Source organism: Mercurialis annua, linkage group LG2, assembly GCF_937616625.2.
Source record: "Mercurialis annua linkage group LG2, ddMerAnnu1.2, whole genome shotgun sequence".
NCBI classification, from domain to species: domain Eukaryota; kingdom Viridiplantae; phylum Streptophyta; class Magnoliopsida; order Malpighiales; family Euphorbiaceae; genus Mercurialis; species Mercurialis annua.
The window spans coordinates 14,136,813-14,152,912 of record NC_065571.1 but is presented as its reverse complement, the minus strand read 5'-3'; the positions used below and the strand labels follow the sequence as shown (position 1 = coordinate 14,152,912).

Here is a 16,100-nt window from a genome sequence, read left to right as displayed (position 1 = left end):
CATTAAAAAGTGAAAAAATATATTTGTGAAATTAAAAAAACGTATTTTTCGTAAAAAAAAATAAAATAAAAAAAGAACAATATAAAGTTGTAAATAAAATAGGAGATATTGTATTGTAGGAAATTTCCTCAAGATTAAATGGTAAATGTTTCTAAAAATTAAAATTTCCTAATTCAATAATTTATTAAACTAATTTAATATTCATTGTATATAAAATAAATTAAAATAAGTTTCCAAAGTAAATTTTTTCTAATTCAGTAAAAACTCTAACGAATTAAATATTAATTATATATTAAAATTTATTGGTATAATTATATTAAAATTAATTAATATAATAAATTAGAAATAAATATTATTGACATATTGATTTTAAAAAATAAAATATTGAATTTTTATATTTTTTTAAATAAAACCTTTAATTAATTTGATATTAAGAAGAAATAAAATAAATTGATATAAATTAATAAATTCAATTAACATAATCAACGAGTCATATTACAAGACACCTGTGTGACACGTTATGCGAAACTAGTATTATAAAAGTCTTAACGATAATAAAGAGTTTTTGTTAACATCATTCTCTTAAACAATTAAGATTTCAGTTGCTTGGAATATGATTTATTATATGTTATCTCCTCACCTTTCATAATTGGATTGCGAATTTCCATTTTAATTTTCAGAGATAGAATTTTAATTTCAAGTCAAACTTCCACGAGTGGATTTCCGACTTCAAATCCAACTTTCACCGTCGGACTTCAAAACAATATATTATTTAAATTTATGCTACTATTTTCTAGGAGACATAACAGTAGGCATTATAAGTCATTGTTGTTTTGTATGAAATACTAAAGTTTCTACTTTTATTTACTGATTTTGTGTTTTCAAATAATTTCTAACATGTAAAAATGAACAATGAACATCGATATAGATAGAGTAAATTTATAACAAATTTATGAATGTAAACATGTTTCGGTACATTTTTATCATATATCTATTAATAGGCATCCACTTGCATTTTTCAAATTTGAGATGCTGAAATTTATAAATTTACCCATGCTAAAAGTTTCTCCCTCTCGAATTTAGAACTTGGTCTTCTAATATATGTTTGGTGTTTCACCCAAATCTTGAATTTTATATGAACTCTAAAATTGGTTATCATGTTCATTAGCAAAAATATGATTACAAATTTGTAGATGAGGAAGATCAAAATTTATATATTGATTCTCAACTTTCACATTCTAATGCATTACAGGTGCTTTTGTTGGCGCATTTGCTGTATTATTGTTAGAAGTTCCGGTTCCCGGAATATTTGTATTTTTTGATACATTTCCTTCTGGTAATTTGGATTTGTTTCTGCTATCTGCTATACTATATCCACTTGATTTTCCCGATCGACAAATCAGATTGCATCGATTCTCGCACGCTCGAGGATAAGCCATAACGTGACCCATGCACTGTGAATAACAATCTTTGAAACATGCATTATCTATATTAGAATTATGAGATCTCCATGGCCAATCCCAAGATTTTCCAACTTCTATACATAAAGATATCATAAACATAGTGATTAGAACTTTTCTTGCAACTCTGACTTCCATTTATTATTGACGTACAATCGAGTTCTATATGGTGTATGTTGTGTGTTTTGTTCTTTATTTTTATTTTTCAAAAGAATGAAATAATATTCGAGAATTGTTTTTGATTGAGGAGTTCTAAATATGTGTTCTTATATAGTTCGAGAAATAGTAGTATTTTTTGCAAGCTTTTAGTTTGCTATTTGTTATATTTGTGGCATGGAGGCACTTTAGGATAAAACACTGACTCACATTCATTCAATTATCTGTATTAGGAAAATTACCTTCTATACCTTATTTTTTTAGACTTTTGCAAAAATACTCCCTTTATCTCTAATCTATCATGAGTTACTAATAAACTACAAAAAAGGGTATTTTTATAAAACATTAAAAAATAAGATATTTTTGGAAAAAACTCTTTATATTAAGCATTATGGAGTAATTCCTGTAAAAATAAAATATTAAAGTCAAATGAATTAGTTCCTTATCCAAATTAATATTTTTTCTAATTTGGAAAATCTTGATATTTGTTTCTATATTTATATTTTTATGTGTGTGATAAGCTAGAAAATAAATATCAAAAATAAATTAATATTGCTTCATCAGTCGTATATTTAGTTTTTTTCCGGAATGTAATAAGTCATATATGTAGTTAACGTAATTTTCTTTCAGCATACATCTACAATATATATAAAAAGTGTACTAGCGTGGAAAACATACCATTTTCTATAATATAAAGTCAAATATGCACATTTTCAAAAAATTCAAGTCTAGTCTCGAATATGTATTCCTATTTTTTTTAAGGAACATGAATACATATATGGGTATATCTGGTGATTTAAATGCTTATTTCTTAGAGGCTCCTGAAGTATATCATAACTAACAGTTTGATACTTTTTGTTTCAAAAGTCTACTAATGATCCCTCAGTTTTAATTTCGTTAACCGAAAGATCCTTCTGTTAATTTGAGGGACTAAATCGTTTAACGGATTAAAACTCGGGTACTAAATCATTTAAAAGTGAGGGACCAAATTGTTTAATAAAATTAAAAGTGAGGGACAAAATCGTTCACAATACTAAAGGTGAGTTACCAAATCGTTTGAAAATAAGTGTCGAAATTAACGGAATGACCTAATAGTTAACGAAATTAAAACTGATGGACCATTAAATAGACTTTTAAAATAAGGAGTATTAAACTGTTAATTATGATATACCTTAGGGACCTTAGCATAATTTGCTCTTATATATATATATATATATATAGTAAGGAGTAGAATTGAAATTTGTTTTTAATAGTTACATATTTGATTATATTTGGATTATAGAAGATATTATGATTGCCCTAATAAGGCTTTCTATATATTAAAGATTTTATGTTTGGAAAAACTATATCACCTATATATATATATAGCTAGTAAAGTAAAGTTATTTATACTTTTGATAATTAGTTGCTGTTGCTAGCTTAACACATAAAACTCCATATATGGTAAATATAATTTTCTCTCTTTTTTTTTTATTATTTTTTCTCTCTTCCTATATCTCTAACAATTCATTGGATAAGTTCATGAATTTTTCATGAACCGGATCTATGTAAGAACAAATGTGAAAAAAAAAACAAGATTTTCCAAACAAAAAAAATATTTATCGGAATAAAAAAACTAACTTATTTGATTTTACCATTATTATTTTTAAAATTATAATTCAAGAATCCATTCTATAATAAGCTTATCCTGATGGATAATGCTTAATATCAATATATAAATAAATGTAAACCATTATTTGATCCTAAATTGTCTCCATGCCACGAATATAACAAATAGTAAATTCCAATCTTAAAAAAATTACTATCTCTCGACCTATATAAGAATAACATATGTAGAATTCTTCAATCTAAACAATTCTTAAATATTGTTTCATTCTACTGAAAAGAAAAAAGAAGGAAAGAAAGACAACACACATATATATATATACACCATATAACATTCAATTTTACATTAATAATAAATGGAAGTCACAATTGCTAAAAAAATTGTAATCACCATGTTTGTGATATTTATATATATAGGGGTTGGAAAATCTTGGGAATGGCCATGGCATTCTGAATCTCATATTGATAATGGTTGTTACAAAGATTGTTATTCACAATGTATGGACCATGGTACGTCTAATCCTCAATCTTGCGATCAACAATGCACGCCAATTTGTCAAAAAAGTCAATCAGGTGGCTATCAAATTGCGGATGAAAATAATAAATCTCACGGAAATGTACCAAAACCTGCAGGGCATTCGATGCCTGCAGATTTTGACAACAATACAGCAAATGAGATGTAATACTCCGTAGGTTGAATAATTTCCAACGCGTCATATGGGCTTGTCGAATCTTCAACGTAACACATGCAATTTTGTTTATATGGTTAGCATGCATGGTCGCTTTGATCTTTTTAGATTGAGTTTGATATCTTTACTTGATGTTGAATTCTGGATACACGTCTTCGTAAGTCAAAAACATGCGTTGGAGGTTTCAATCGGTTTTTTATTTGATACATTCTATCGATGAAATTAGAAATTCATTCAAACTTCCCACTGATATGTCTGCTCTAGAAATAAAAGTAGACAACTCGGACATGTAAACTTATAAGTTGTCATATATCAGGATTGACGTCTGTTTACACCTCTTAGTTCGATGTTGTTATATTATTAAAAAATATAAAATTATCGGTATAGAATATTATTCTAATAGTTTAATAAAAAAATATTAAAATTAAATTTATTTCTCTAAGCTAATGTTTAGCTTTTAAAACGAAAATTAAAGCCATTTTTATTTTTTAACATAATGAAAAAATTAATAAATTTTATTTTTTTATTTAAAGATAAATAATAATAATTTAAACAATTAGTAAAAACATGTTACAGCCCACAATCTCGGACCGAGAGCGGCGCTATGGAATAACAAAGGGGTAATATCATAAAAATTCACCAACTTTACACGTTTTCTCAATTTAATCACGTTCTTTAAAATTTCTCATAAAAATAAACCAACTTTTATTTTTTTCCAAATTCATACACGGTGCTGACGTGTCACTCATTCATTGGTTAAAAATGACTTACATGTTAACAAATTGCACCAATGAATGAGTGCCACATCATCACCGTATATGAATTTGAGAAAAAAAATGAAAGTTGGTGCATTTTTATGAGAAGTTTTAAAGAACGTGATTAAATTGAAAAAACGTGTAAAGTTGGTGAATTTTTATGACATTAACCCAATAACAAACCACCATGTTTCAAAGACAATGCCATCACATTAATACTAGTTCAATATATAGAATAATTGATAAACCATTTAATTAAACAACTAAATACACATTAACAAACAAATAATACATAAACAATAAGTGGTTTCAAATAAGAGTTTATACAGCAAAACCGTATCATTACACTACTGGACTTCCGGAAGAAGGAATGGAAGTCCGATCACGCCAAAATATTATATACTTAAAAAGGGTGAAAACAACGGTCATTGAGTGAGTTTACATATTTACTAATGAACATCAAATAAAATAAAATCACATGTAAACCAATTATATAATACAGCCAAATACTTGATCCGAATGAAATCTTAAATCTCGAATCATATATCAGAACATGCCATAATATACAATATATAATCCAATAAGTTTGGACTATGCACATGGGACCATCTTCACAGACTTTTACTTATTTCACAGTATCTGGGCAGCGCACATGGGACCATCGCCTCAAATATGTATCGAGATTTGCGCCGTGCACATGGGACCATCAACATAGATATTTAATTAATCAATGCTTAATACTAGTAAGATTACTTCTGATGGTCACACATTCTTATTGCCGCTCAATTGGAAAGCATGTTCCATCAGATCTATATCAGTTTTAATTAATTTATGCATTGTGATTTAAATAAATAATTGAAGAAAATAAAACATTACGATATTAATATCGAAAAGTAAAAATATAAACTCATAGAAACAACTATCCCAAAATATATGGCTCTATAAAACCCGTTAAACACCCTGACGCTGTAATCTAGTGGCTCTAAAACTCGTAGGGTCTAATTTAGAATTAAAATATCAAAGTACAATTTAAATACTGAAATCTTAATTTTAGAATTGATTCTAGACACAAACCACCGAGACATCACAAAATGACATTCATATTGATTTCAAGTTTTAAACTTGCAAATATTGTAGAAACTCGAAACTACAGCTAACGAACTGCATTCAACTTGTTTCCATTTTAAATGAATATGTAGGCAACCCAAAGTTGGATCTAGCTACAAATAAAAAGAACTAAATTCATTGATTTGAAGTCAATAATCAATTTAAAATCAAATGTCATCAAAATGACAAACAATTAATACATAAAAAAATTGGATCTAGCTACAAATATGCAGGTAACCCAAAATTGGATCTAGCTGCAAATAAAAAGAACTAAATTCATTGATTTGAAGTCAATAATCAATTTAAGCTAAGTATTGTAGTTATAATTGATGAACAAATACGGGTTTAAATATGTTGATCAAAATAAAAACATGAACAATACTTACATATTTTGATCACAACAATTTTGTAATAGCTAAAACACCATTCAAAATAAACAATTCAACTTTATTGCTGACCAATGCTATAACCACAGTTCCACTAGTCTGAAAAAAAAAATATGATTCACAATCTAAAAATAACAATAACCAATGAATTATATATAATCATCAAGTTTCTCCAAGAAATAATGGTTGAAGCTCTAAATTTTAGACTGTTTAGTTCAACAGACCCGTCGTCTACTTTTACTAAGCGAAGAATTGAAGCTTCCCACTTGAAGATTGATGAGTGAGGACTATAAATTTGGTATTTCTATTTGATTCGGTGAAGAAACAAAGCTTGAAAATGAATTCAGAATCCTAGGGTTTTCTCAAATAAGAAGAATAAAAGGAAGAAGAAGAAGTATGTTGAAAAGTTTATGCGTGCAGAGTAACTCTCCCCCTTCTTTCAAGTAAGCTTTTCTAAAGATCAGCCATGTCCACTAAACTAACAAAGATGTGTCATGCTCTCTCTCCTAGACGAAGATGAAGATGATGATATAGTAGCCTATGATATGGGAGACAGGGCTAGAGAAATTGGTGAACAAAAAGTTGCAAATTCTTTGATTGGTAAAATCCTATCAAAAAAGAGAATAGTAGAGAAGGGTTTTTTTGAACAATAAACTATATCTTGAAAACAAAAGCTCCTCTAGTAATCGAGAATGTGGGAGAGAACATGTTTGTCTTTCATCTTGGCTCACAAGAAGACAAGCACCGAATTCTAGTAGGAGGACCTTGAAATTTTCAGGAAAGCTTGATAGTTTTAGAAATTCCAACTGGGGTTGGAAACTACAATGATTTAAGTTTTGAAACTGCTCCTTTCTGGATTCAAATCCACAATCTTCCGTTAGTGTGTTTGAATAAGGAAGCGGGCAAGTCCTTAAGGTCTCAGGTGAAGGAAGTCATGGAGGTTGATCTAGGGGCGTCCGGGGATTGCCTAGGCATATATATCCGAGTGAGAGTAAGAATAAATGTCAAGAAGCCACTCAAAAGAGGACTTAGGGTGAAGATGGACAGTAAGGGAATAACAATTATGGCATTGCTACGGTATGAAAGACTCCTAAAGTTGTGTTTTAAGTGTGGAGTCATAGGGCATCCACTAGCAGAGTGCCTGAAGGGAGGAGAAAGTGATCCAAGTTTGTTTCGATATTCAAAGCTGATAAAGGCATGACAGCCTCAATGGTCAGGTTAGAGGGCAAAAAGAAGCAAACCATGGCCTGAGTTAGGGCATGAATCATTCAAAGTCACGGAGGATCCGCCATTAAAGAACCAAGAAAGCTCAAGCTCTTTGTGGAAGGAAGAGGGTGATCTGTTAGGATAAAATCAAGGAAAAATGGGGGCTAATCCTATTACCCAGGAAGCTAGGGATAAGATATCGTTGCGAAAATAAATTCCCGCTGGCCCAAAATTAGGAGACGATATGGCAATTAGTGAACTGATTAAAGTGAAAGTGGTTAAAGAAAGTGAGTTATCTGAAAAGGAAAACTTGGCGCGTACGAAATCAAAATTCAAATATGAGAATTCAGTGGGTGATCGGCTAAAAATAAAGGTCAGGGGAAGGGAGTTAAAAATCCCATTAGATCCCCCACTTTACATAAGGGGAAAAAACAGAAACCAAAGAAACCGGACATGATAATTTTTCATCATCCGGCTCGAGCAAGAATCAACCGAGTTTCTACCTCTAATAGACGGGTAATTGGTCCTGATCATCACTGAAGTTTCAAGTTTTTTTATTTCAGTTACTGAACTATTTTTTTTTTCATTTTGATCATTGAACTTTAATTTTTTTTCATATTGATATTTCCAGCTAAAAATGTTTAGGTGGGAGCCGGAAGTTGACATGTGGCAACCGGATTTTGCTAGTTTTACTTTGAAAATTTATCCCACATACATAATTTTACTTTGAAAATGAGTTTTTAGGTCAAATTATGTATACATGGCAAGTTTTAGATGAAAAAACAATTATGGCTGCCACCTAAGCATTTTTGGCCTGAAAATATCAAAATGAAAAAAAATAAAAGTTCAATGATCAAAAAGAAAAAAAATTAGTTCAGTGACTGAAATGAAAAAATTTGAAACTTCAGTGATCTTTAGAATCAATTACCCTATAATAGACATTACCAATTTGGGAGGTAATGTCAATGACCTAACTAGCGATTTCACGAAGAACAAGGGTGACGATGCTGCAGATGAGGTATCGAGAGTGTTATCTTCTCAACGAGACTACACTTCTGATGACAGCGGCAAGTCAAATTTGGTGGTGCCTGTGGAGCAAGGCCATCGATCTCAATGATTACATTCTGTTGGACCGTTCAGGGGTTGGGCTCCCCTAGAACGTTCCAAAAGCTCTATGATTATGTCCACATACTAAAGCTTGACATAGTCTTCTTATCAGAGACAAGAATGAAAGAATCCAAGTTGGAGAAAAGATAAATTGCAGATTGAGGGGGTGTTTTGGAGTGAATTGTGTCAACCAAAGCGGAGGTCTGGCGATCTTCTAGGAGAGGTCATCTCTGGTTTCTATTCTTAGTTCCTCAAACTTTTATATTGACTGTATGGTTGGGGAGGGGCAATACAAATAAAGGTTTACTGGTTTCTACGGAGATCCTAATCAATCGCAAAGAGTTAACTCGTGGACTCTCCTCGAGGGGATATCCAGTGTTTATGACGGTCCTTGGCTCTGTGGGGAGACTTTCATGAAATAATAGAAGATGCTGAGAAGAAGGGGGGGAATAGGAGAGCGAGTTACCTAATTAGTAACTTTAGGGAGGCCCTTGAGAAGGAAAATTTGTTTGATCATGGTCGAAGAGAGCAAGGGTATACATGGTGGGGTAAGAGAGGAACTGGGGTGATCCAAGAAAGATTAGATAGATATGTGATTAATCTGGATTGGCTTCTGAAATTCCCAGACCAGAGTGTCAAGTAATGGAGTTGTGGGGCTTAGATCACAAACCCATAGTCATCTTTGGTAGCAAAAAGGAGGCAAACGTGATGAATGAAAGTAAAAGAGGTGGGAGGTTTCATTTTAAAAAAGTGTGGACTACTAGGGAGGACTTCAAAGAGGTGGTTCAGAATTGCTGGGAGGACACAGAGGTTGTTGGAGATATGGCTGATATCTCCATGAAGCTGAATTATTCTGCAAAGAGATCCAGACACTGAGGATGACCAACATTGGGTGCCTTAGAAGAAAGATTAAGGATAAAAAGAAGCGACTGTCTTCCATTCTTGAAAACTCTGGTCAGGAAGTCCCAATGGAAAAGCTCAAGCTTATTGAGACTAGCCTCGAAGAGCTGCTTTGTCAGGAAGAGATCGCCTGAAGACACCGATCTAGAGCTGATTGGCTAGCCCATGGAGATAGCAATACCTGCTTCTTTCATATGAAAGCATGTCAAAGAAAGACTAAAAACAATATCTTGGGGCTGAAAGATAATTCAATGTGTGGAAGGAGGATCCAAGGGACATTCAGGCAATTCTGCAGATTTATTTTGAGGATATGTTCCAATCCTCTCAACCTACGAGGGAAGCCATTGAAGAAGTCACTAATTGTGTGGAGCAGAAAGTGACGGACATAATGAATGGTTCCCTAGGAGTCCTATTTTTCTCAAGAGATGTCATAGAGCCTTTGAAGGAAATGGCAGTAACCAAAGCTCCTGGGAGCGAGTGTTTTCCATCTCTCTTCTATAAAAAATATTGGGACATGGTGGGCAACGACATTACTAAGGTTTGTCTAAAATTCCTTAATACTGGAGATGATCTAAGTTGTGTCAACAGTACTGTGATAGCCCTTATTCCTAAGTTAAAATTTGCTAGTAAAATGTCTGAGTTTAGACAAATTAGCTTTTGTAACGTAGTTTATAAACTTGATTAAAAAATGCTAGGAAATAGAATGAGAAAGATCCTTAATCTAGTGATTGATCATGCGCAAAATGCTTTCGTTCCGGGAAGATTAATTACCGATTGTGCCCTTATTGGCTTGGAATGTGTCCATGTCATGAAGAAATCAATTAAAAAGGTTAATGGTCCTTGTGCCCTAAAGCTGGATATATCAAAAGCGTATGACAGGGTTGAGTGGTCCTTTGTTGAGGCTATGATGCTTAAGTTGGGTTTAGGGAGAGTTGGGTTTGAAAGGTTATGAACTGTGTTAGCTCAGTCAAGTTCTCTTTTCTTATAAATGGTACTATGAAGAGCAATGTTACACCCACTAGAGGGTTTAGAAAAAAGGATCCCCTATCCACATACCTGTTTTTGATTTGTGCTCATGGCTTCTCAAGTTTGATAACTAAGGTAGTTGAAGAGCACAAGATCCATGGGATTGACTTCGGCAGAAATTGTCACATATCCCACCTCTTTTTTGACGACGATAGCCTGCTTTCTGCTAGAGCCAATGTGGAGGAGTGTAAGTATGTGAAGCAGATATTGGAGACATATGGTAAGGCCTCATGCCAGGCAATAAACTTGGAGAAATGTGCATTGACTTTTGGAAAATGAACTAGCCAATCTATCAGAAATCAGACACAACAAATCCTCCACGTCCCGGAGGTCAAATGAGACGAGAAGTAGCTAGGGCTCCCATCTGCCATAGGGAAATAGAAGGGATAGAATTATCAGTCCATTAAAGAGCGAGTGTGGAGTAAACTCCAAACCTGAAAATCCAACCTTTTCTCAAGTGGGGGGAAAGAACTCTTAATTAAAGCAATTATCCAAACAATCCCATCTTACTTTATGAACTGCTTTTGATTTTCTAAAGGTTTGATTGTGGAATTGGAGAAGCTATACAACATATTTTGGTAGGGAAGTGAAGCTTGGAGAAACAGAATCCATTGGGACACTTAAAAGAAATTATGTGTGCCTAAAACACAAGGAGAAATGGGCTTCCGAGACCTAGGGTGCTTTAATAAAAAGTCTTCTCGCCAAGCAAGGTTGGAGGATAATAATGCAACCTCAGTCTTTGATGACGAAAATGTTCAAATTCAGATACTTTAGAGATGGAAGTTTCCTAAAAGCGGAGTGTCCCAGATATGCGTCCTATACTTGGAAGAGCATTCCAAGACGAGATCCGATGGTGGTTTGGAAACGGAGTCTCAGTCAACATCTATAGAGACAAATGGATTCCAAAGGAATGGAAGTTCAGAATCTTGAGCCAGCCTATGTTGGGTGTAGACGCTAAGGTTTGTGACCTCATCTCGGCAAGCAAAGGCTGGGATAGAAGCCTTCTCGAAGCCTTCTTGAAGCCTCATTTTGCCCTAAGGACGTAGAGAGTATTTTTAGTATTCCTCTGTCAAGTACTAATCAAAATGATAACTTGGGGTGGCATTATGATAAGAGGGGGCTGTTCACAGTAAACAGTGGGTATAGAGCGGCCAGAGAGGGCATCTAATGTCCATCAAACTCAGAAACTGGAAGCTATTACAGATGGTGGAAGTTCCTTTGGAAATTAACTATTCCATCCAAAGTTAAAAAAAAATTTGGAAGTTTTATCACAACTGGCTCCCAGTCAAGTCCAACCTAGCTAGTAGAGGGATGGATATTGATGTTACTTACCCCCATGTGTGGTTCAGAGAAGCAAAATGCTATGCACTCCCTCTGTTTCTGTAGAAGAGTTAGACAGGTATGGCAAACCTGGGGGCTTGCCAGCTGCTTATCTCCGAAGTGCTAGTGGGACTCCGAAGGACCTGTTATACAAAGCTTCTTAAACTCATGACGAGTAAGATTTTGTGATTTTTGGCATAACTTTGAGGCTTCTCTGGAACAACATAAATTGTGTGCTTCATAATGTCACAGGGAAGCCAATTCACCAAATATCAGATTGGGCACAGGATTATATGGAGAAGTATTTGCAGGCTAATCATAAATCGAGACACACTCAGAATACAACCACTAATGCCTATGAGCATGACAAGTGATGGATACCTCCGGATAAAGGGTCTTTTGTGTAAATGTAGATGCAGCTTTTGACAAAGCTAACAATACCATGGCCACTGGAGTTGTTATAAGAGACTAGCATGATAATGTTATGAGTGCAAGCAGCTGTAGATACGATGGACAGCTGAAAATTAGTGTGGGAGAAGCAATGGCGATAAGGGATGGCTTTTACAGGGCGATAGAGGAGAAATTAACTTCTTTCGTGATCAAGTTTGACTCGAAAGTAATAGTAGACTGCTTCGACAACAAAGCTGTGCACTGTAACGATCTCAACCTTATTTTTCAGGACTGCACAAATATACACAAAGACCTTATAGTTGTACTGATGTGTTATTTAGACATAGATCTTTTGGCTAGAAGAACCTTTTTTAATCCTTTAGTTAGGAAGTCCTGGAGAGGAAATCTCCCCCCATAGTTAAGCATTTATGTATTGGCTGATACCTCAGCTTTCTCTAATTAATGCATTACCATTTCCTAAAAAAAGGAAGAAGAAGAAGTTAAGAAGAAGAAGAAAGTGAAATGTTAATTTGAATGAGGTGGTCCCGTTTTGGATATTTATATCCATCATTTTTTTTTGGTTAAAAGACTAACCCAATCCCTTAATTTAACTGTTAACTTAAGTATTAAAACTACCTATTTTTTTTGATGGAAAATATGTATATTAAAAGCCACCAAAATGGCAATAACCAAGACTATAAGCTTTCGCACAAGAAGTTGTACACACTAGGCGACACACTAGAGGCTACAACTTATAGAAAAGGCTAAAAACAGATGTCCGAAAACAAAATACAAAGAGGGTTTCTAAAAAAGTCTAAACCCGAATAAGCGAAATCTGTCACGACCCGAATTCCACCCTAATCCAAGTCACGATCGGCGCTAGGGAATGGGAATGGTTGTTCCGAAACCCGTAGCAAGCCTAGAACCTCTAGAAATTTTTCGCAAATATTATTACTGGATCGTACCTCGCGTACGATCCGTTTTCAGAAAATACCGTTATTCTTTTCTCGTTTTACGCAAACACATTTCTGAAAATATACATATAAGCGAAATCTAGTTTTCAGAAGTACTGGTTGGATAACCTCGTTATCTCAACGCTCGCTTCCTTCTGAAAACCTGGCGTATAGGCATTGGAAAGGCATGGACTTATCTTTTGCTTGCCTCAACACATAGGCATCCTTGTTCCAACCATACGCCACTGTTAATATGTTTAATAAAATAAAGCGGACACCTCTGCATCTCGCAACGGTGGTATTAAACACAGTGTTTTAAAAACCGGACCGGACCGGCCGGTTCGACCGGTTCAACCGGGAACCGGCCACCAGTCCGGTTTTTTACATCCCCAGAACCGGAAATTCCGGTCCAACCGTTTTGGACCGGACAAAACCGGCTGACCGGACAAAATCATGGAACCGGAACCGGATAAAACCGGCCGGTTCAACCATCAATATATATTTAATAGATATTCTTAAAAAATATCTAAATAAATTTTTAATATTCTTACTTTTTTAATTATTTGTTTCTTTATTTAATGTTTCCATACCAAAATTAATAAAATCAATTAAATAATCTATTACTTATTTGAATCATTCCACATTTGGTAAAAAAAATATGATTGATGATTTTAATTATTAATTGAATTAAAAATGGAAATTTTGCAATAATTAAACCAAATCAATTGTTTGTTTCCATGTTAATTAGATTTATATTTAAGTCATATATAAGTTGGAGTAATGTAATTTTGGAAATAAGTTGACTATAATTATATTCAATTCATAATTTCATATATGATAGATTTAGCAATATAATTTTAGAAAGATAATATATTTGGTAGTTTTTTATTAACTAATAGTAACAAGTTGCCTTTTATGATTTAAATTTACAATTAATGGCCAATATATTTGTTTATTAAGGAAGTCATATATTCCATTTACTAATTTAGCCAATCAAATTAAGAATACTTTTAAAATACAACAATATTAGATTCGTTGAAAATAAAATATAACATGGTGTTTTTTTTAATAATTTAATAAATTAAAATATCAAATATTTTTTAGTATTCATAATTAAATCATAATAAATAATATTAATTACTAATTGAGATTAAAGGAGTAAGTTTTTAATATCTATATTTAATACGTTGTGTGTTTTCATATTTGTTAGAATCAAATAATTAAAATTTTATTTAAGGAATGAAAATATATGAGGATTTTGAAATGGTAAGTTAAAAAATTGAATAGCATACCTAAATAAAAATTTACTAATTAAATAATTCTAACACAATACCTTTTTATTCTAATTTAGTATTATTTTTAAATAAATATTAATTTTTATATAAAATCATGTTTACCGGTTCGACCGGCGGTTGAACCGGTCGAACCGGTTGAACCGTTAACCGGTGGCCATACCGGTTCGGCCACCGGTTCGGTTTTTAAAACACTGATTAAACATATTAAAATACACAGCGGACCGGTTACACATAGCCAGCGTATATAAAACATATTGTTTTTGACCCTCATAAAAACACATGAGGCCGACTCGGTAACTAGATAAAATATGCCACTAAGCAGCCACTCGAAAGGTATACATGTGCACTAGATCCTATCAGAGTGTCTGAACAGAGGACTAGTGGCACGATTGCTGGCACACTACACATATACTATTGCAGCATACTAAGAGTACAAAATCCTATGTACTTTACCAAAGAAGAGCTTTCCTGAAGAAAGGATGTGGAAGCTCGACTGACCTCAAAGCTCGTTTCCTGAAAATAGGGAAACAACAACGGAGTCAGAAATATAAATATTTCTAAGTGAGTAAACAGTTTACAGATAAATACCAAAATCGCATTATATATATAAAACAGTTATATATAAAATATGACCAATTACGTCGATCCATATGAAACCCTAGTTCACAAATGTCCTAACAGACACACTCATCTTACGAGCTTATGGACAACAGAATAAAGACCGTGAACTGAATCACTGCCGTCCAATTCTGTATCTCTGGTACCTGGACCGTAATCAGAAACTGCTTTCGTGGTTTATTCCGCGGCCGTAACTGTATTACTGCTGTCTCAGGGTTTACCCGTGAAGTCAGGGCATCTACTTTCCCAATGACTTACACGACATGCATACCTCTATACCTCGACAGAAGTACATCTAAAAATTGGTGTTGGTGATCACGCAACCCTATTGCCGCCCAATAGGTAGCTCGTTCCAATGGACCTTTCTTGGCTAAATTTATACTACTGCAATTTATGGATTTAAAACAGTTGAATACTGATATTCAAAAGTAAACACGTAAACTCACAGTACTGCTAAGTTACTACTTAGCCCTGCGGTATGTGTGACAAACTCCCCTGAGTCCTGGTCTGACTGCTAGACCGCTAGTCGGATCAAACATACAAAACACATAAGACAGCACATCAATACCCATTTCTGGTATAAATATCTAGGTCCTGAAACCTAGGTTTAATAAAATCATGCAATTCACATAACACATAGCACGTATGGTCTCTTTCTCTTTAAAAACTATTTAAACCGTTTTCACCTCGAGAAAACGTTTAGACTTCACTCTAGAAGTCATTTTAGGTATAGAAATACCTAATTAAAATCATTTAATAGTATCGACTTGATTGTCAAAATAATTCACAGTCGTATACTAATTATTTAGCAACATCGTTTGCTAATTCTTTTAAACCGGTTAAACATCGACTTTAACTCTTTTAAAATCCTTTTTAAATGTTTAACTTTACTTTTAAAATATTATTTTAAAAGTATTTAGATTTAACTTTAAATCTCTTTTCATTTTAATTTAAAAGCAAGTATCGTTTTTAAACACTTTTAGTTCGAAGAAATCACGTCAAACGAATAGGGCAAAAAGCCCAAAAGAATTTTTCCCTTCGGCGTCATCCTGATGCACGTCCGTGCACCTTGGGTGCACGTCCGTGCACCCCTGGCTAGTGCACGATCGTGCACCATTGTGCACGGT

At 33.4% G+C, this 16,100-nt stretch overlaps 1 protein-coding gene across 1 annotated transcript; it reads left to right on the top strand.

Annotated features, from left to right (window-relative positions):
• Positions 1 to 9,681: 9,681 nt before the first annotated feature.
• Positions 9,682 to 10,323, top strand: LOC126668240 (uncharacterized). The gene is made up of 2 exons (XM_050361445.1): positions 9,682 to 9,997; positions 10,067 to 10,323. Exons 1-2 carry the CDS (start codon positions 9,682 to 9,684, stop codon positions 10,321 to 10,323), a joined length of 573 nt encoding a protein of 190 aa, XP_050217402.1.
• The last annotated feature ends 5,777 nt before the right edge of the window (positions 10,324 to 16,100 follow it).

Bases quoted from the DNA above. Each gene is read 5' to 3' on its own strand.
- LOC126668240 (XM_050361445.1), top strand. From the start codon at position 9,682: ATGTTCCAATCCTCTCAACCTACGAGGGAAGCCATTGAAGAAGTCACT. The intron at 9,998-10,066 runs GTAAAATGTCTG...AAAAAATGCTAG, and splicing joins TCCTAAGTTAAAATTTGCTA to GAAATAGAATGAGAAAGATC.